This window comes from Pavona decussata, unplaced genomic scaffold, assembly GCF_977016875.1.
Source record: "Pavona decussata unplaced genomic scaffold, jaPavDecu1.1 SCAFFOLD_195, whole genome shotgun sequence".
NCBI lineage: Eukaryota > Metazoa > Cnidaria > Anthozoa > Scleractinia > Agariciidae > Pavona > Pavona decussata.
This window is the reverse complement of record NW_028145604.1, coordinates 1800949-1822749: the sequence shown is the minus strand read 5'-3', so window position 1 is coordinate 1822749 and position 21801 is coordinate 1800949. Positions and strand designations below refer to the sequence as shown.

Sequence of the window (21801 nt, the reverse complement as noted above, 5' to 3'; positions counted from 1 at the left end):
AAATTCATCCACAACAAATATTGGAGTACGACGGAAATTTTTTTCCTGGAGGTTGGCATAATCTTCATGAAGTATAAAGAATGATAAGTACACAGGCTGTGAGCAAGCTCTTTGAGGGGGGGGGGGGGGGGAGGGGGGGTTAAAATTCATGAGACATGGGTGCAAGCTCTCGCTCCTCCTCCACCTCTCCCCCACTCCCGAGAGCTTGTACACAGGCTAATAAGTACATATTTTTACGTTTAATAATATTAAAATAACCTAAAACGTGGGTTTGTAAAAAGAAAACCTGCCTCTCTTGTTTTTGCCTTGGCATATGACAGAGCTAATGACACAAGTTATGTTTTCACTTTTTTTTTGCAACAGATGACAAGAAAAAATTCCACTTCCGATCTCGTGTCCCTTGAACTCGCAGCAGACGCTGACCAACGTAACGTGATGGCAGCTTATTTGAGTGGAGGACAAATCAACAACAGTGAGCTCAAGAGTTGTCTCCCCATTACATAATCACGACTTTACATTACACGTCACTAGGATTGAGACGAGCCGGTATGTAGCACCCATATCATAGCAACGTAGACGTGATATTTGTTAAATGTCTGGGGTAATATTTGTATTTGGGCTACAAGATAGCCTGTTTCTTTAAATAACGATTGTCGCACTGAGGCTCGATAAAAAGACGTTTCTATGCAGCGAGACTGAAAAATTTTTCGGGATTGAAATGGGTGGGTAAACACTTTGGATGCCTCCATCTCCACCTCCAGAGATGCAAGTTATACTTTCTTGGACCTCTTAATCATTTATGTTTATTTTTAATCTTTTTAATCTTTTTTGAGTTATAAGAATTCTTATGAGAATATCGGACACTGTTCCTTGTTTTGACTGAGTGCTCGCTGGTGATTGATCCGAAAATCTTAACTGGCTCATTTCAATACTGTTAAGTTTCCAGTTTCAGATTTCAAAGGGATTTAAACCATAACTATTGTGGTACCTGTGTGACAGTTAACCGCTGATGTGAAGCCTCTGTAACAAAAATTTGCAGCTGTGAGCAAGACACCTAATACGATTGTTTTTCTTTTTCCACGACTATTTTGTTTCAGACTCGTCAACAGTTGACAAGATATCCGATTCCAAATAGCAGTATGAGAAAAAGGAGATTACGCAGCCGAGTGAGTACATTGGATCATCTGGATGAACATGCAGACGGATTGATCAGGATTGCTGCTTCTTGAATGGACAATTCATAGAAATTATATGAGAGACTTGAACGGAAGACCAAAGAAGCCGAGCAAGACTTCAAGGAGCAAGAACTTGTAGGACTAATGTAGATGATTAATGCTTTCATTTCCAAGACAGCCCAAACTTAAAAAGTGGGCTTAGTTGCAAACCTTTTGGTTTAAAACTTCGAACAACGAACAGTACCATAGGACTGGTCAATAGCGATTATTTGAGTGGTCGCACTTGCACGAAAATGTATGCACAGACTCGGAAGCTAAAACCGCATTCGTTTGCATGGCGACTCTTGGTCATTTTGATCACGCCACAGGCAGGAAAGAGGAACTTAACTAAGTGATTCAAGATTCGAGTTTGGGAGTAAAAGCAATAGCTATTTCGCGCTTAATTATCGACGAATTTTTAGATAGATCAAGATATTTTTAATTTGTAATATATGTTTCGATCCACGATGTATTTTGATAATTATACATTTTTGCCGGTGGAAATCTCTGTCAGTCCCCCCATTTATGTAGCAGCTGAGACTTTTATATAGGGTTTCATTTATTTTCCTCCAGATTTGTACGACTTTAAAACGATATCTTCTCCGGGGCTCCAAAGTACAGCGAAAAATAAGAATTGAAAACGCGTTTATTAATTTTTAACGATTGCATAATTAGCCCGACAATCGTGTAAATACCGATCGAACTTCAATGAATTGATTGGAAAACAAACTAGAACTGGCTACAATTCATCATTTCTTACATCCACTCAAAACTGGATTCAGTGCCTATAGCTCGGGGAAATGTTCTCATCATGGACTATTTTTCTGAACATGAGAACATGAGATCATGTTAATTAAGGGCCAATTCTTCATTTCATGAGGTCATATTTAAAACTTTCGTGTTGATTTTCCTAGGGAAGGAATTTGGAGGACCCAGTCGTTTTTGTCAAAGTCGGAGGTTTAGTTAAGAATAATTGAAACGAACGTATTCCGTGGCTAATGCAATTGAAGGCGGAGTGCAAAGAGATCCTACTCATATAAAGGTCATGTATCTAATAATGCTATATATATTAGGGTCTTTCTGTACCGCGCTCCTTCAATTGACTTTACCACCCCTCCCCAGCGGTGTTTTTTGAAAAACGTAACAGCATCGAAGGGGTAGGGAAGATTAGAATCAAAATCATGTTTTGTTTCATATTTTATCACAGGCTCATTTACATCCCTCTACTTGCAACACTAGCCTTGACAATTTCCTGAACTATGGGCTTGAAACCTGTTTGTGGGTGTGTCGGAGTACCGTACTTTTTAGGAAAAGTTTAGCATTGTTTTTGTCCAAATTTATCAAATTTTTATTTAGGGCTAATTGTGTTATCTTCCAGTTTTAAAAGAACGGCATTCGACGTCTGTTCGTTCAATTTAGTTAGGCCCTGGTATCCGCTGTCACAAAGGTTATCGCTGACAGAGGTTTCACCGATTCTAAAACATGTTTTAAATCGTCTTTTCCCGTTCGAATGATTCAGTAAAGATATTATATTACCGCAATTGGCAGAAAATAATTATATTTGTACAAACTGTTTGGTTTTACATGTAGAGTAGTTTTCATAACCTGAGAAACAAATGTTAAGAGTCAAAAGAAAACAAAGATAAACAACGATATTAACCTTTTTAAGCTCCAATATCAACAAATGTATTCTCCCCAATGTTCTCCTAATTTTTCTTATGGAACTACTTAGGAGTATGTGTTTAAAAATCAAGACCTTTTGTCTTTGGTGATCATTTCATTTTTTCTCATAAGCTGAATACTTGATAAGGTTGCCATATTGTGAGGAGAAATTTACACGCTTGTCAATTTGTGCTTAAAGGGTTAATGACTAAGATTGGTTTGATTGTCTAGTTTCTATTTCACGAATTATGTTAAATCACCCTATATACCGGTAGCGATTTTTCTTCACCCGTCTGAAGCAGATCATGGAGCAATAATCTTTGTTAACCAAATTATCACAGTGCTGATGGAATCACACGCAAAACAAACGCAAACATGCCACCGTATTTGTGAAGTCCTTTAACTTTGCAGTATCGGTGGAATAAGGCCGGCTTCCTACTGGGCATGCTCATTCTGTTGCCTTTTGTAAATTCTTTTTCACTCACCGCACAATTTAAGTTTTAAAATATATGGGGTAACAAATCACTTACTAGATGTTTCAGTGGGTAGTATCGCTATATATTTTAACTCGTTGAACTGTTGTTTTTTGCCGACTAGTTTAAAAACCCTCTGCGATTTTCAACTCCACAACATATTTAGTAACTGCGAAAACTGAAAGTTTAGCAATTCTTTAACACTTCATGGTTTTTAGTCTGAAAATGTCTATTGTTGGACACTTCTGTGAAAAATTCAATGTAGTCAATTTTGAGCTTCTTTGAATTAATATGGAAAATTAGATAGTTGTACTTTTTAAATCAAGCTGTTTACGAATAATTCTTAAAAAAATAAATTGGATCAATTGGTATAGGAAGTCGGGAACAAGTAGACCATTCAATGAACTTGGAATGTCCGGATTCTTCATTGTTAATGCAGCTGGTTATAACGCTTAAATGATCCTAACACAAGCTAATAATATAACAAGTGATAACGTTCTAATACATGAAGATTTCCGGAAGTTCCAAGTGATGATTTTTCAGAAACGATAAAAATCATTAATAGACATGTTTATTATAAACAGCTGGATTTAAATTTCTTGAGTTTATAATGTCTATTAATAACCGTTCTTTCTACAGTTCATAGTTAAAGGTCAGGGGTTGGTTAATGGATGTTGTGTAATCCACTGTCCTCGTAAAATATATAATGATTTGCACAACTGGATATAAACAAGAGAAAAAGTTTGATTTTACAAGGCAGCATTCAGCAGTCGTGTCTGTCTTCGTTAATCACACACTATAGTTGAAACAAAGTCGAATAAATGAAATCATATAAGGTAAGATGAAGTAGGTTATGCCAAAAACAACAAGATCATGGGAACATAGAAAAAAACCCATTTACATTGTGAAAAAAATTGGAGTGAGTTTTAATTTTATTTAACTTAGCTGCCGAGACTTATTCGTTTAAATTCAGTTGTATCGCCCCCTTTGTATTAAAATCTGGTTTTACACGACCGAGAATAGAAATGTATAATGAATATGTATCAGGTTCTTTAAAAAAATAATTAAAATTAAGAGTGAATGAAAAACTTTATTTTTAGAGAGGTTGGGCAACCAAGCCTGGCTTTGAAAAAGAGGCTGATGCCAACTCTGTGCGATTGGACAATGTTTGCTGTCGGCATTGTTTAGTGACAGTTTACTTCATTAGCATAAATCAAATAAAAATGCTACGAACAAATGCACCCTTCAAGTAAAAGGGCATGTCGCTCTTGGTAACTAGCGTGAATATCAGTGTGGTATGTAAAATGTTCTTAGAGAAATCAGCTTTCAAAAACTATGAAATTTACAAAGAATATATTGCTGGTTTGCAAGAATTGTCACGCAGCCTTACAATCTAAGTAAAATCTTGATACTTTGCAAGTTAGTGTCTCAAAGGTTACGACCTGCACCGCTTGCAACGTCTCACATGGTTGGTAGAGAGGGCAAAAGAACGAACAACAGAACAATGTTCCCAACCCTAAAAAACAATGCAGCTGCAGGTTATCAGGGTCTAGTGAAAATAGAGCTTTTGAGAGGTGCAGATTTATTGTCTGAAACACTAACCAGTATCATGCTCAAATTTTTAGACAGTCTATTTAACCCTTTAACCCCTAATATCAAAGACCAAATTCTCCTGTCTTGGCCCCATACTTTTCATATAAAAGTACTGGGGAGAAGTTATTAAAATATCACGAAAATTCCCTTTGGGTGATCATATCCTTAATTCTCATGACCTCAGGGGTTGAATAAGCATTGATATTACAAGGAGAAATTTGATGCTGATCACTGTTAGGGATTAAAGGGTTGAAGCACCCCCATTCGAAGTACATGCGATTGTAGTAGCGTTTTCCCAGCGATCGCATGGTAAATTGGGATGATTTCGAAATGCTGTTCATTGACATGCCGAAAGCGTTGACGTCAAAATAAATATAATACCTCAATGCAGCTTTCGTGGTCCTTACCTAAGACTGAAAACGTGACGAAAATATTTACTTTTTAGTCAAATCACAACACCTTCCTCGCTCTCATCCCTTTCCTCACCCCACGGGTTGTAAATGGATAGGGTGTATTATAGTTCTGATTGTCAACACAGAAACTTAGATTCTTCTCCGAGGTCAAGGAAACAGAGAACTGGGTTCGTTCTGAGATTTCGATATAGTCATTTAGGAAACATTCCGTAATACTGAGCAGGAAAATTGTTTTCATTATTCAGCATATTGATAACAAAATACAGTTTTATTGCAGATAATCTGGAGATAGCCTCTATAACGTCCCCTGAGCCCCTTTTCAGGCCTCCCAAGGGCCCAGGAACAAAGAAACGGCCCACAAAAGATAACAATAGGATGAGAGTTTAACGGAAAATTCTTTGTCAGGGCGTTATTTGCACTTAAAAATGATTCCAAGGAAGTTTTACGACACGCTGAGACTCCTAGTGACATAAACAAGTGAAAAATGTCGTTTTCAAAATTTGATCATTTTTGACCAAAAACCCTGGACTTTAATACCCCTTGGAAAAAAGTCGATTTTAAGACGCAAGACAAATATTATTTTAAACGTTTCCAATCGAATCAGTGTGTTAGAAAACGTCCCCGGAGACACCTTTTTAAGTTTTTAAGCCTCCCAAGGGAACAGGGACAAGGAAATAGCCCACAAAACATGAAGTCAGGCCGAGAGTTAAACACAAAATTCTCTGTCAGGGCATTATTTGCAATAAAAAATGATTCCCAAGGGAGTTTTACCAAACACCGAGATCCCTAGGGACATCAACAAGTGAAAAATGCCGACTTCCAAATTTGGTCTCTTTTGACCAAAAGCCCTGGACTTACCCCTTTCAAAAAAGTCGAGTTTTGGACGAAATACAAATGTTCTTTTAAAAGCTTCCAATCGAATCAGTGTGTCCCAAAACGTTCCCATAGACACTTTTCAGGCCTCCCAAAGGACCAAAGACAAAAAAATCACCCACAATAGATAAAGGCAAGGCGTTATTTGCACTTGAAAATGATTCCCAAAGGACTTCTAAGACACGCCGAGATCCATAGAGAAATACATTAGTGAAAAATTCGACTTCAAAACTTGGTCATTTTTGACCAAAAACCCTCGACTTATCCCTTGCAGTTCAAAACTGACAAACGTTCCTTGGAGGAGGACCTCCGCGTGTCGAAAAAATCCAGTGCGAATCATTTCTAAGTTGCAATAATGCCCTGACAAAGAATTTTCTGTTTACCCTCACTCTGACGTCATCTTTTTTGGGCTATTTCTTTGTCCCTAGTCCCCTTGAAGGCCTAAAAAGTATCTCAAGGGACGTTTTCGGACACAGTGATTCATTTGGAAGCTTTTCAGAGAATATTTCTCGCGGCTACAAAAGCGTGAGTTCAGGGTTTTTTCACTCGTTTTCACTCAAATTTTTCACTCGTTTATGTCCCTAGGAATCTCCGCATATCGAAAAAATTCAACCGAGAATCATTTTTAAGTGTAAACAACGCCCAGAAAAAGAACTTTTTGAACCCTCACCATGACGTCATCTTTCGTCGGCTAATAGCTATTTCTTAGTACCTGGTCATGTGTAGGGCCAAAAAGTGCCCAAGGAACGCTTTAAAACACAGTGATTCATTTGGAAGCTTTTAAAAGCATATTTGTCGGGGGACAAAAAAATTGACTTTTTTCCAAGGGGTAAGTTCACGCTTTTTGGTCAAAAATGACCAAATAATGAAGTCGGCATTTTTCAGTTGTTTATGTCCCTAGGGATCTCCAAGTGCTGAAAAAATCCATTGGCAATCATTTTTAAGGGCAAATAACGCCCTGACTAAGAATATTCTGTTTAACCCTCACTCTGACTTCATCTTTTTGTGGGCTATTTCTTTGTCCCTGGTCCCTTGGGAGGCCTTAAAATTGTCTCAGGGGACGTTTTCGGACACACTGATTCATTTGGAAGCTTTTGAAAGCATATTTTTCGGGGTTAAAAAATCGACATTTTTCCAAGGGGTAAGTAAGTAAGTAAGTAAGTAAGTAAAGCCTTTATTTAAAGAGGGTGGCACTTGATAGCCAAAGGCTAATAAACTTATGGCCCTCACAACTATTTACAATCTAAAATACTGTAAGCTAAAATATATATATATATATACAGTTAAAATATAAAATATGACAGGATTCGAAAAATTGACCAAAAAAAATTGACCAAATTTTGAAGTCAGCATTTTTCAATCATTTATGACCCTAGGGATCCCCGCTTGTCAAAAAAATCTATTGGGAATCATTTTTATGTGCAAATAACGCCTTGACAAAGAACTTCCTGTTCACTCCTCACCCTGACGTCATCTTTTTGGGGCTATTTCTTTCTCCCTAGTGAACTGGGAGGTCTAAAACGTATCTCAGGGGACGCTTTCAAACACACTGGTCAAAATTTGGCAAATTTTGAAGTCGGCATTTTTCGCTCGTTTATGTTCCTATGGATCTCCGAGTGTCAAAAAAATCCATTGGCAATCATTTTTAAGTGCAAATAACACCCTGACAAAGAATTTTCTGTGTAAGCCTAACTCTGACTTCATCTTTTGTGGGCTATTTCTTTGTCCCTGGTCTCTTGGGACGCCTACAAAGTGTCTCAGGGGATGTTTTCGGACACACTGATTAATTTAAAGGCTTTTTAAAGAATATTTGTCGGGGGTCCAAAACTCGACTTTTTTTCCAAGGGGTTAGTCCAGGGTTTTTGGTGGAAATTGACCAAATTTTGAAATCGGCATTTTTCGCTCGTTTATGTCCCCAGGGATCTCCGAGTGTCCAAAAAAATCCATGAAGAATTTTTAAGTGCAAATAACGCCCTGACAAAGAATTTTCTGTTTAAGCCTCACTCTGACTTCATTTTTTGTGGGCTATTTTCTTGTCCCTAGTCCCTTGAGAGGCCTAAAAAGTGTCTCGGACGACGTATTCGGACACACTGATTCATTTGGAAGCAATTAAAAGAATATTTGTCGGGGGCCCAAGAATCGACTTTTTTCCAACGGTTAGTCCAGGGTTTTTGGTGAAAATTGACCAAATTTTGAAGTGGGGATTTTTCGCTCGTTTATGTCCCTAGGGTTCTTCGAGTGTCGACAAAATCTATTGCGAATAATTTTTAAGTAAAAAAACCGCCCTGACAAAGAATTTTCTGTTAACCCTCACTCTGAGTTCATCTTCTGTGGATTATTTCTTTGTCCCTGGTCCCTTGGGAGGCCTAAAAAGTGTCTCGGGACCTTTTTGGACACACTGATTCATTTAGAAGCTTTTAAAAGAATATTTGTCGGGGGTCCAAAAATCGACTTTTTTCCAAGGGTTAGTCCAGGGTTTTTGCTCAAAATTGACCAAATTTTGAAGTCGGCATTTTTCGCTCGTTTATGTACGTAGGGTTCTTCGAGTGTAGAAAAAATCCATTGGCAATCATTTTTAAGTGCAAATAACGCCCTGACAAAGAATTTTCTGTTTAACCCTCACTCTGACTTTATCTTTTGTGGACTATTTCTTTGTCCCTGGTCCCTTGGGAGGTCTAAAAAATGTCTCAGGGGACGTTTTCGGACATACTAATTCATTTGAAAGCTTTTTGAAAAATATTTATCGGGGGTCCAACAATTGACTTTTTCGCAAGGGGTTAGTCCAGGGGTTTTGGTCAAAATTGACCAAATTTTGAAGTCGGTACTTTTCGCTCGTTTATATCACAAGGGATCTCTGAGTGTCAAAAAAATCCATTGGGAATCATTTTTAAGTGCAAATAACGCCCTTACAAAGAATTTTCTGTTTACCCCTCACCCTGACGTCATTTTTTATGGGCTATTTCTTTGTCGCTGGTCCCTTGGGAGGCCTAAAAAGAATTGACTTTTTCGCAAGGGGTTAGTCCAGGGTTTTTGGACGCTTTTTAAAGAATATTTGTCGGGGACCAAAAAATCGATTTTTTCCCCAAGGGGATAGTCCAAAGTTCTTGGAGAAATTTGACCAAATTTTGAAGTCGACATTTTTTGCTTGTTTATGTTCCTAGGGTTCTTCGAGTGTCGAGAAAATCTATTGCCAATAATTTTTAAGTGAAAATAACACCCTGACAAAGATTTTTCTGTTTAACCCTCACTCTGAGTTTATCTTCTGTGGGCTATTTCTTTGTCCCTGGTCCGTTGGGAGGCCTAAAAAGTGTCTCAGAGGACATTTTCGGACACACTGATTCATTTGGAAGCTATTTGAAGAATATTTGTCGGGGGTCCAAGAATCGACCTTGTTTCCAAGGGGTTAGTCCAGGGTTTTGGTCAAAATTGACGAAATTTTAGAGTCGGCATTTTTCGCTCGTTTATGTACGTAGGGATCTCTGAGTGTCGAAAAAATCCATTGGCAATCATTTTTAAGTGCAAATAACGCCCTGACAAAGACTTTTCTGTTTAAGCCTCATCTTTTGTGGACTATTTTCTTGTCCCTAGTCCCTTGGGAGGCCTAAAAAGTGTCTCAGGGGACCTTTGTGGACACACTGATTCATTTGGAAGCTTTTCAAAGAATATTTGTCGGGGGTCCAAAAATGGACTTTTTCCCAAGGGGTTAGTCCAAGGTTTTTGGTGAAAAATTGTCCCTGATTTGGAAGCTTTTTGAAGAATATTTGTCGGGGGTCCAAGAATTGACTTTTTCGCAGGGGTTCTTGGTCAAAATTGACCAAATTTTGAAGTCGGTACTTTTCGCTCGTTTATGTCACTAGGGATCTCCGAGTGTCGAAAAAATCCATAAGGAATCAAATTTAAGTGCAAATAACGCCCTGACAAAGAATTTTCTGTTTACCCCTCACCCTGACGTCATTTTTTATGGGCTATTTCTCTGTCGCTGGTCCTTTGGGAGGGCTAAAAAGTGTCTCAGGGGACGTTTTCGGACATGCTAATTCATTTTGAAGCTTTTTGAAGAATATTTGTCGGGGGTCCAAGAATTGACTTTTTCGCAAGGGGTTAGTCCAGGGTTTTTGGACGCTTTTTAAAGAATATTTGTCGGGGACCAAAAAATCGATTTTTTTCCCAAGGGGATAATCCAAAGTTTTTGGCGAAATTTGACCAAATTTTGAAGTCGACATTTTTTGCTCGTTTATGTTCCTAGGGTTCTTCGAGTGTCGAGAAAATCTCTTGCCAATAATTTTTAAGTGAAAATAACGCCCTGACAAAGATTTTTCTGTTTAACCCTCACTCTGAGTTTATCTTCTGTGGGCTATTTCTTTGTCGCTGGTGCCTTGGGAGGCCTAAAAGGTGTCTCAGAGGACGTTTTCGGACACACTGATTCATTTGGACGCTTTTTAAAGAATATTTGTCGGGGACCCAAAAATCGACTTTTTTCCCAAGGGGTTAGTCCAGGGTTTTTGGTGAAATTTGACCAAATTTTGAAGTCGGCATTTTTCGCTCTTTTATGTCACTAGGGATCTCCGAGTGTCGAAAAAATCCATTGGGAATCATTTTGAAGTGCAAATAACGCCCTGACAAAGAATTTTCTGTTTACCCCTTACCCTGACGTCAATTTTTATGGGCAATTTCTTTGTCCCTGGTCCTTTGGGAGGCTTAAAAAGTGTCTCAGGGGTCGTTTTCGGACACAATGATTCTTTGGACGCTTTTTAAAGAATATATGTCGGGGACCCAAAAAATTGACCTTGTTTCCAAGGGGTTAGTCCAGGGTTTTTTTGTGAAATTTGACAAAATTTTGAAGTGGGCATTCTTCGCTCGTTTATGTCCCTAGGGATCTCCGATTGTTGAAAAAATCCATTGGCAATCATTATTAAGGGCAAATAACGCCGTGACAAAGAATTTTCTGTTTTACCCTTACCTTGACGTCATCTCTTGTAGGCTATTTCATTGTCCCTGGTCCCTTGGGAGGCTTAAAAACTGTCTTTGGTCATGGGACGTTTTTGGGTTTCATTCTGGAGCTTTTTAGAGAATATTTGTTGGAGGTCCAAAAATCGACTTTTTCAATCAACCAATCATGAATCAATCTATACCCATGTAACGCCTATGCCCTCTTGATGTTGGTATTAGTTTTGATTACTTCCCATCATAATACTAGTCACTTTCGTATTCGGCTTTTTGCCATCGTTTTGGGGTGAAGGTGGTGTTGTAATTAGTTTAGCCCAATTTTTGTCCTTATATCATATGTTCTAATTTTTAGCTTTTTGTCTTTTTCTAGACTTTTTGTTTTATTTTTGAGTGATAACGGTATTAGTATTAGGTTAGCTTAATTTTCATCCTAATACTATAGAGTTTAATGTTTGGGTTATTTTTCCCACGTTTTTGGAGTGAAGGTGGTGTTGGTATTAGTTTAGCTTAATTTCCGACCATATACTATACACTCTTGATTTTCAGCTTTTTTCCCGCTTTTTTGTAGTGAATGTTTGGTTGGGATAAGTTTGGTACTAATTTTCATCCTAATACTTTACAGTTTAATTTTCAGCTTCTTTTCGCATCTTTAGAGTGATGGTGGTGTTGTAATTAGTTTAGCCAAATTTTTGTCCTTAAACCATATGTTCTAATTTTCAGCTTTTTGTCTTTTTCTAAATTTTTTTGTTCTATTTTTGAGTGATAATAGTATTAGTATTAGGTTAGCCTAATTTTCATCCTAATACTCTAGAGTTAAATTTTCGGGTTTTTTTCCCCCACGTTTTTGGAGTGATGGTGGTGTTGGTATTAGTTTAACTTAATTTTCACCCTAATACTATACAGTCTTATTTTTAGCTTTTTGTAGCTTTCTTGGAGTGATAATGGTGTTTTGATTAGTTTAGTACTAATTTTCATTCTAATACTTTACGGTCTAATTTTGAGCATTGTCAGAGTGATAATGGTGTGGTAATTAGTTTAGTACTAATTTCCATTCTAATATTTTACGGTCTAATTTTCAGCATTGTTAGAGTGATGGTGGTGCTGGTATTAATTTTGCCTATTTTTTATCCTAATATTATACACTCTAATTTCCAACTTTTTATCGCTTTTCTTAGAGTTATGTTGGCCTGTGGGTATTAGTATGGCCTAATTCTAATCGTTAGACTATAGATATTAATTTTCGGCTTTTTTTGGCTTTGGAATCATGTCGATGTTGATATTAGTTCATGATAATTTTCATCCTAATGCTACACACTTTCATTTCCGGCTGTTTGTAGTCTTTTTGGGAGTGATTATTGTGTTTGTATTACTTTAGCCTAATTTTCGTCCTAATAGCTCTTATTTTCAGCTTTTTGTCGCTTTTCGGTAGTGATAATGGTGTTAGGTTAGCCTAATTTTCATCCTAATACTGTAGAGTTTAATTTTCAGCTTTTCGTCGCTTTTTGGTAGTGATAATGGTGTTGGTATTAGGTCAGCCTAAGTTTCATCCTAATACTATACACTTTAATTTTCGGCTTTGTCGGCCTTTGTGTTCATTACACCTGCACCCTTTGTAAGCTCTGTTTTCACTGGACCCAGAGCCTGCAGCTCCATTGTTTTTTTTGTGTGTGTGTGTCTAAGCCCATTGTTCTGTTGTTCGTTCTTTTGCCCTCTCGACCAACATTGTGAGATGTTTCAAACGGCGTAAGGACGCCCCCTTGATATAAAGCAAGGCTGGAGCTGACTTTTCTTGGCTACAAATCTAATAATAGTCTATTGTCTGTGGATAAATCGTAACTTACTAGAGCTTCGTGAATCGAGACTCTGGCCTCCCAATATGGCGCGTTTTCAGGGTCAAAATTAATTGTATAGTTACCACGCAAATTGAATTGACCAGTTAATTGAAACTTCGCAAGTCATCAGTCTAGTGTGACGAAACTCGATTCAAAAGTCATTGCGAGTCGCTTTTCTATTCGCAATGTGACACGGGTAAAGATGGCCATAGTTGTATCAGATGCTCCCTTTAATTTGTATTAATCATCAAATAATCCTACTACTACTACATCTTTCGCAAGTAAGCATGCAAAGAGATTTCAAAATGAATAATGCGTGTGCGTAACACATAATCAAATTAACGTATCAGTCAATTCCAACATACAGTGCCCATCCCCCCCCCCCGAGCTGACCCCCCGGGAATTAGGATTTTTTGAAAATAAACTGGCAAATGTCCCACCGCCGGGACAAAATAGTTGTTCAAATGCCCCGGGGTGGTAGCTCAAACATGTCAAAAATGTTTTATTTTCTTCGTTTCTCGTCTTCCTTTCAGTAAAATCTAAGCTAATTCAGGCCAAATTAAGTCCTAGCTGGGTCTTCTTTCCCGTAGTTAGTGCAAAAATAGGTCATTCTACAGCTCTCGCGTCCCATTTTATGTCCTATTCAATAAGAAACTTACTGTATTTGCCGATGAATTTGTCATTAAGGAAGCGACAATGCTGTAGGGTGAAAAAAAGTGAGATGGTCAAATGCCCTGGGGTAATTGGGTGGAAGGCTAATGCCCGACCCCCGGGATGGACAGTGTGGGAAAATGCCCCACTATTGCCCGGGGGGGGGATGGGAGCAGCTGGAATTGACTGATGCATAACTCCTGAACATCTGAAAGTCATGACGCAACGAAACGATTCCATTGCAAGACAGAACGTCAATGGAGGTCATTGCATGAAAATTATCATGTAGGTTGACAGTATATTTGTTTGGTAACTGTACACTTAATCTTGACCCTGAAAACGCGCCATACGCAGCGCCTATCGTCCAAAACACTCAGTAAAAAGATAAATAAAAATGAAGGAGAATAAAATGAAAAATAACGCTTGTTCGGCGTGCTTGTCAGATTATGCATGTATGGAGGAGCCAGATGTGAATACAATGAAGTATTGTAAGAAGCCCTGGTATTATTTGTTTCTGCTCGAAGCATACTTAAATGTTGTCAGTTTACTTTCTAAGCACTGTCCAGGCGGCCTGTTACGTCACAGTCAAACAGTCCGTGTGCTTCGGCGTCTGAAACGAATTGATAATGAAATTTTACATTTGTCGTTCGGTTATTCTCTGAGAACTTGAGAACGGACGGCTGTGCGCAGCCTAACTGTTCAAATCAGGCTTCGTAAATGCTGGTAAAAATTTATCAAACGGAGTAAAAATTTGCAAATATTTAGTAAGCTTTCGCCGAATAACTGTAAATTTAATATAAGCTGATATGTGGTGCTCTTTAGGATACAGCTTTGATCTTGCCGACTTTTTCCATTTCCTTTAGTTGTAATCTCTGGTCGGAAATATTGTACAATAATCCAATTTAACTGCGATTGTCTGCATCATTAAAATCTCATCATAGTGGCTTTAACTCGAAATTCGTAGACGACGAACAACAAACTTGTAAGAAACATTAACCACGTAGCTGGTTATATTCATGACAGGTGACCGACAGGTCATAATCGGTACTTAATATACACATGGGATGGCTGAATCTGAGACCGCAACTCTGCATAATGTAGCTAGGTGAGTGTCTGGATGAAATCCAGCAAGTGTGACCACCCTAATGCTTGTTATTAAGCTAAATGGAAGATTACAGATCACCCGACTGGGCTGTACCAAACCCTGATTTTGGTAGAGTCGGTTCGGTTTGGTACTATTTCTGATAGTGTGTGTGGTGCTCCATAAGTTATGAGTCGGTAGCTGAAATGATGCTACTCGACTCAGATGAAAGCTCTTCTGTCAGCAATCATTAACACGTTCTCATGGCGCTGTAAGCCCGTGCCGGGGGGTACTCAAGAAAGTTTTATACGCGGAGGGCCTGTCCCGAGGAGTCCAAATCCTTACCCTTTTATATACCATTTTTGACAAAAGGTGACCCTTTTCATATAACTTTCATAGGAAATGGTTCCCCTTTCACAAACCTACAGTAGTTTTCGTTAGGTCTGTTCAAGATATTTTGAAAGGCCCTTTCCCTACCCTTTTCTATTCTTCAGCTTGTGAAATCTCTACCCTCCATCCTGAAAAAAAAAAAAAAAAAAAAAAAAAATACCCCTTCGGGCGGAGCCTCCCCGTACAGTCCATGAATTATAATTATAGGAAGTACCCCCTGGGGGGGGGGGTGCTGTTAGTTGTTTTTCGATATGCTCTCCAAGATCAAGAGGTTATTTGCAAAATTCATATATATAAACCTGTCATTTAGATATTATTGGGGTAACTAGGTTAAAATTTTTGCTCCAGTTCGGAGTATTAAAAGTTGCTATAAATGACTGGCGTGTCAAGGTTAATCCTTCACCGAGGCAGCTGGCCAGGAAGGCGGTGTTTGGCATTTATCATGATATCCGGGGAAGGGAGGGGGGGAGTGGGGTGGTACCGTGGTCGTTGTAAATTGTTGTATCTTTTAAAAGAAGCCAGTGAGAAATCTACAGAACGGAAAAAGGTAGAAATTAACCGTAGACCTGCACACTTCTTCAGCTCTATTTTCACTGGACACTGCTAATCTACCGCTGCATTGCCTTTTAGGGTTGGGAACATTGTTCTGTTGTCCGTTCTTTTTTCCTCTCGATCGATGAACCATGTAAGACGTACGTTGCAAACAGTGCAGGTCGCACCACAATAAAATCCAAGTACTTGAAAGGGTAACATAAACTGAGATGGAATTCGTGGCAGAAATTACAACTTAAACACTTTTAAGGCCTTATATTTGAGGTAAAGAAAGTGATTTGTTGTTTTACTTATGTAAATGGATTACTATTGCGGTTAAACGCAAACGTATAGTTAAGTCCAAGGGCAAAGCGTACCCGTGTGAAACTTTATTGAACACCAAGCAAGGTCATCTTAAGGCTATCACGTTTGCAAGATAATGAGATCAACAATCTGCCCCACCCATAGATACACAGACATTTTTAGACATTTTATCAGTTGTTTATTTGGTACTGGACCGGCCCGAAGGTCACATAAGGGTTTTACTGAGCACCATAATTCGGTATTACGTAAATACTACTTCAAGCCCGAGTCATGTATGCGATTGAAGTTTATTTCCACGCTACCTCCAAAGGTATTATTACAAACCACAAATACATTATATTAATATTATGAAACGTCGTTGAAACTCAGTTGTTATAAATATATTCCTGGAATTTCAACTTCAGACTAATATAATCCCTTGCTCAGTCGAGTTCACTGGCACAAATTAGGATTATTAATTTTGTTATTAATTTTTCTATTAAACGTATAAATCGAATCGAAGGCAACTCTAAAACAAGCTCCCCCGTCGTCTGTGATTATATTTATACCGATGAATAAACTCCAAGTTCCAGCCTTGGAATCTTTAACAGTGCCAAAAATTAACATTCTAGAAATTTCTGACTAAAAACCAAATGGCACTAAAGAACCGTACTGCTCAATAGCTTGAATTGTTTGTTAATGAATAGTCACACCGAACGATTTCATCCACCGTACTACATAACTTTATAGATTTAAGGTGGAGACTAAAGGTAATACAGCTTTGGAAAAGGCAGCATTCCGTGCCAATTGCTATCTCTCAATGTATTGTGACTCAACTTATCTAGCACATATATATAATTTGCTACTTGAGTTAAGAGAAGACTGATAAACTGCTTGCAGCTCTCTTCTGTGATTTCAGTGTTTTGCGTTACTGTTGGGCGTAGCTAGAGAGAATGGGTTGCCATAAAGTCGGACATGACATTTGAAGAAAAAGATTACTCTACAAGTACCAACAACTGGGAACACCTCGGAATTTTGCGTGCGGTTGAGGAGCGGGCCATGGTTGGAGACCCTAATCATATTTCATACCAGGATTGCATGACTATTCACACCCGATGTCAGATAAAAATTTAGGACCAAACTCCGAAGATCTTTCCATTTTTTTCTGGTCAATATGGGCATATCTCATGACCCCATACGCATACTAAAAAAATGGTTTGCAAACCACACACGTACGCCTTGGTGGGGAGCCGATACAGCTGTGGTACGGAGGAGGGAGGGCACATGGCTATATAGCATGTACCGGAGGGTACTCTCCCAAGGGAAGTAACCTAAACTACTGTAGCCCAAACTTGTTTTACCAATCACACGAAATGAAATTTTGCTTGGATTTTACACAACACTTTTAACAAAATTTCGAAAATCTTTCATTCTTTCTGGTCAATTTGGCACATCTATCATATGGTTCGAAAACCGTTACGCCTTGGTAGGTAAGGGGGCACATTGCTATATAGTATGTACCGGAGGATACCCCCCAGGGATGAACTTCTAAACTACTGTGGCCCAAACCTGTTTTACCAATCAGACGAAATGAAAGTGTTACATATTAATACATATTAAAAATACATTCCAGTGTTGATCCCTGTACTCGATAGAAGGGGTGTTAATTTTCTTGATAAGTGGCTTGTCTAAATGTTCCTGATGAAAAATTTGATGAAAAGCTGTTCATGTTCTTCACATGTATCACCTGACGAAGCGCGAGCATCGCTACTCGTAGTCTTCCCAAATGTATTCTCCTAGATCCAAGTCCAATAGGTTGTCTAAACAAAGATAGAAAAATGATACATCAATAAAGTAAAAGAAACAAACAAATGTTAAGTGCAGCTTTACGGATTTAAGGGTTTAAGAGACCTACAATTCACCTCTGGTTCAGTTACAAAGTTACACTTGAAGTCTTAACTTGTAAAACCGTTTGATTTAACTTGATCCAAATCCAATTTAAGACAAGGCAAAGGAGCATTGAAGGCTAACGAGTACGTTAGTTTACATTAAATGGACAATCCGGGTTGTTTACATTACCAATGAATGCGAATTATTACATGTAAACATGTTTTGAAAGGGCAAACGATTATCTGTTTACAAATCTTTAAATTCCTCAGCCAGCGTTTGCCAACATATTTGCAGGGAAAATTTAAATTTAGTTGCTAAAATTTTACTTGCTGCAGCTGAGAGCTGCGCTGAGAGCTTAAAAACGCGGGCGGGTCGATTACTTGTGTAAAATTATCAGACCTCCCGCGAAATATATCATGCAATGAAAACTGATCCACGGCACGAGCCGAGGTTTACCTTCATCGGAGAACGGTTCAAAGCAAAATTTTGGCAGAGGTGGGAGTCCAGCTAAACTCAGACTGTCTTCAAGTGCTGGGAAAGTCGGTATAAACTCATCTGCAGAGATTCTACTGCTAAGGCCTTCAGGTGCCGTCTCCAGGATATCCGTTAAACAAGATATGTAAACCGCCGCCAATCGGATGGTTTCGGTCTTGGACGGCTTCTTTTCTCCAGGAAAGAGAGGAATTAAATCCCGAAGTCTTTCGATGTGAGCGTTGAGGTTCTGCACTCGGCTTCGTTCGCGAGCGTTTGCCATCCTCCGTTGCCGGCTGACGCCAGTCAAGCGAGGTCCACGTCTCCTTGTTTTCTTTTTACCTTGGGCGTTTTCAGGTTTTGTGTCAGTTAGCGTCTTCTCCATGGCTGTGTGTCCTGCACGCAAGTGATGTGTGTTGCGAATGAGGCGGGGGTTGTTGTGGGAGAGGTACTTATCGCTCGTACCAAGGGTTTGGCTTGTCAATTCGAACTGTTTCCATTTTGAGCAGACATCAAAACGGAACTCGTTTGACATAATAAAGTCCAGAAACATAAACACATGATATAGTCCAAGATAAGGCTTCAACATCTTACGTGCGTCCTTTGTTCCGAGTCGATTCAACCTAGATAGCCCTGCATGCTTATCGAGCCTAAGCAAACCCTTTTCTTCGACCGTTTCACTCCACAAATACCTTGACATCACAAATCTCGAAAATTGAAAAGTAAAATTATTGGAAACCTTTTCTTTTTAAAGTTACATTCTAGTGTAGGAATTTTCCGGACGGTCACGTCGGCAATGATAAACTCACCACACAGCATGGAATTGAGATCAACTTCGCCGAACGTATACTTAAAAAACACTTAGGTTACGCGGTTATCATTGGCCTAATTACTATTCTGGCTGTATCGGGGGCACTAAGAGTCAAGAAAAATTCCTAGCTCTTTTTTAAGTGCCAATCCTGTTGGAATCACTTTCATGTTACCTAACTCCTATGTCATCGCTTCTGTCAACTTCGTTCCAAACTACCTGCGCTTGCTATTGCTATCACGTTAGACCGGCTGTGACACTGCACACGTGTCATAACGTTTGCGAGTTTTGCTTTGACTTTTTGACCCGCAAGCGATGTTATTGAACTGTTTCAGTGTTTATTTGTTTTAAACAATCGGTCTAAAAGGATAATATTTAATCACGTATTGAAAAAAATAATATGTGAAAAATGACAGCTGGTGCACCCGAGACACCCTTATCAATTTGATAGCGGTTTCCTGTTAATCATGCCACCAACATTGGAATTAAGAGCCTGGTAAATGTTAACGTAAACACTTTCAGCAAGCCCTTTCGTGCGGTTTTTTCAATGGAAATTGTAAATTCTAATCACGCCCAATTTATTTGGTAATAATATTTTCTAATTTTCTTCGGTGCAGTATAAAGTATCGTTTGAAGATTCCTCGACGCCCACTTTCATTCCTTTGTTTAGTTACTGAAAAATTTCTTAACCTGGACGAAACAATACATTCTCGTAATTTGTTCAAATGAGCTAGCAAATTAAACATGTCCAAATCTTATTTCCTTCCGGCACCAGAATCGTCACTTGTACGTTGCATCGTTGCCTCTTCATACTCACAATTCTCATTACTGACTTATTTTGGATCGTGTTACTGTTAGATCAGTAATAGCAATCCAGTAACTGACTAACTTTGAATTGCCCAAAGAGAAGGCCAATTAATTCCTTGTATGCATGCAAGGGTCATCCCGGACGGAAACATTTTGTCAAACGTGCGTTGAAATCATTTGTTGCAGCATTCCGCTCAACACTTGCCCGAATTTAAATGCTCTGGTTTTCGCCATAAAGTTTTAATTTGCAGCGTTTATCTCTCGGAAATGAACTATATCCTGTATTGTTGACGTGAAAGCGAGACCTTCATTCCTTTATACCTTCCCCGGGAGATGTCTTCAATTAAGACTGCGTTGTTACTGTTATTTTACACCGAAGTAACGCAGACTCTTGGAGCCAACACAGATTTACCAGATTTCGAGATACAGTATTTTGGTTCCTTGCTGATTTTAATAATATATAAAAAAGAAGCAAAATGCCTACGAAAACAATGATAACAGTGCCCATCTGTTCACGCCACGGGGAAACCAGCTAGATCATGCAAGCTACTTAGAAGAAGTACAACGTCTGGCAATGTTCAGAACAGTTTATTTGTAAGTTGTGTGACCCTTCGTATCCAAAAGATTCGTAACCTAGAGGAGTGATAAGTTGAAATTTTTACAAGTCCGCTGAATTTTGCCTCTTAGAATAAATATTTTTCCCACTGTTCGGCAATTTTTTCTTTGAAAGGCAAGAGTTAGCTAGATCAAAGGCGAAGACCACTATGCAGTCTGCTGGAAATCTGGTAGCACATTTTTTCGAAAAAAGAGCTGTTCTCAGATGTAGTAGATACAGAGAAAATTTTTTATCAGCTTGTGAAATATACTTTTGCATGCAACCGAGGTAATTTGACCAGAGTTAGTTTGTGCTCTTGTCTTCTTATCGTGAAAATTGTAGTTCATACCAGTTGATGTGTCGATAAGCTAGTAGCTCTCTGCGTTTAATTTAAGCCTATGCAGATAAGAGCTTTTGCTAAGAAAAGCGGCTTAACAGAAGAACGTTGTAACTTAAGGAAAATACTACTCATTTCGATTAGTTAAATATGGGTGTGGTCGGTAGATTTCGGACAGTCGGATCATTCCACTCCACTAACAAAAGTTAACGTTAGAAAAGGTAGAGAATTTCAATTTCAGTTCTCAATTAAAATGTTGCCAATAATAACTGCCATACAAATAAGCAAATCTATGAACCGGAACTACTTAAACCGAAAAAAAGCAATATGTGATTAAATATTCAAGTTTTCAAAGTTTCTCTGTCAATTATACAATGCGTTGGCGAGCGGAGCCAATTAGGGCAATGCGTTGGGTGAGTTTTCAATAACTACCCATTTTCTGTTCTTTCAGTGCAAAAATTATTTCTTAAATCAGTACATCTCAAGGGCACCAGGCAGCTGGGTAGGTTAGAGCCCTCGGGCATTGACAAGATTCACTGATTGTGTTGAACGCTTGCCCACGCACTGTTCGACGGATACAGACCACGGTTTTAGGATGAGTATCGTCCCCAGGTCTGATTATCAACTAGAAACGTAGATGAGTCTACTTTGGCCATGCCAGTAAGCTGGCAAAATGTTTCGTTTCAAATCGAGAGCTCTCGCTTGGGTCTTCCATGAAAGCGATCAGGTCATAAACTCAAGCCTTGATTATACATCTTCCCCGTACACGGATATAGATACTGAACGAGCTGCTATCATTTTCCAGAGTCATTTCAACATGTATAACAAGCACGTTAAAATTTACAAACATCTGGAAACGGGAGCAAGCAATAAATAAGAAACTTTCAACTTATCGTTATCAAAAAAAAATTGGGAGGAGACTCTGATGAGAAA

At 38.7% G+C, this 21801-nt stretch overlaps 1 protein-coding gene and 1 long non-coding RNA gene across 2 annotated transcripts; one reads left to right on the top strand and one right to left on the bottom strand.

The window, feature by feature from the left end:
• The first annotated feature begins 366 nt into the window (after positions 1-366).
• Positions 367-4229, top strand: LOC146461681 (uncharacterized). The gene is made up of 2 exons (XR_014857337.1): positions 367-546; positions 1098-4229. It is a non-coding gene; the product is annotated as an uncharacterized LOC146461681 (long non-coding RNA).
• Positions 4230-17589: 13360 nt separating this feature from the next.
• Positions 17590-18721, bottom strand: LOC146461680 (neurogenin-1-like). The gene is made up of 2 exons (XM_085086571.1): positions 18307-18721; positions 17590-17780 (listed from the first exon to the last, which is right to left on the bottom strand). The coding sequence occupies exons 1-2, from the start codon at positions 18704-18706 to the stop codon at positions 17728-17730; spliced, it is 453 nt and encodes a 150-aa protein (XP_084942697.1). The 5' UTR covers positions 18707-18721; the 3' UTR covers positions 17590-17727.
• Positions 18722-21801: the final 3080 nt, after the last annotated feature.

What these genes read in the sequence shown, in the direction of transcription:
- LOC146461680 (XM_085086571.1), bottom strand. Translation starts at nt 18,706, where the DNA reads ATGGAGAAGACGCTAACTGACACAAAACCTGAAAACGCCCAAGGTAAA. An exon ending in TGAACCGTTCTCCGATGAAG is followed by an intron (nt 17,781 to 18,306) that starts GTAAACCTCGGC and finishes ATCTTTGTTTAG; the next exon opens with ACAACCTATTGGACTTGGAT.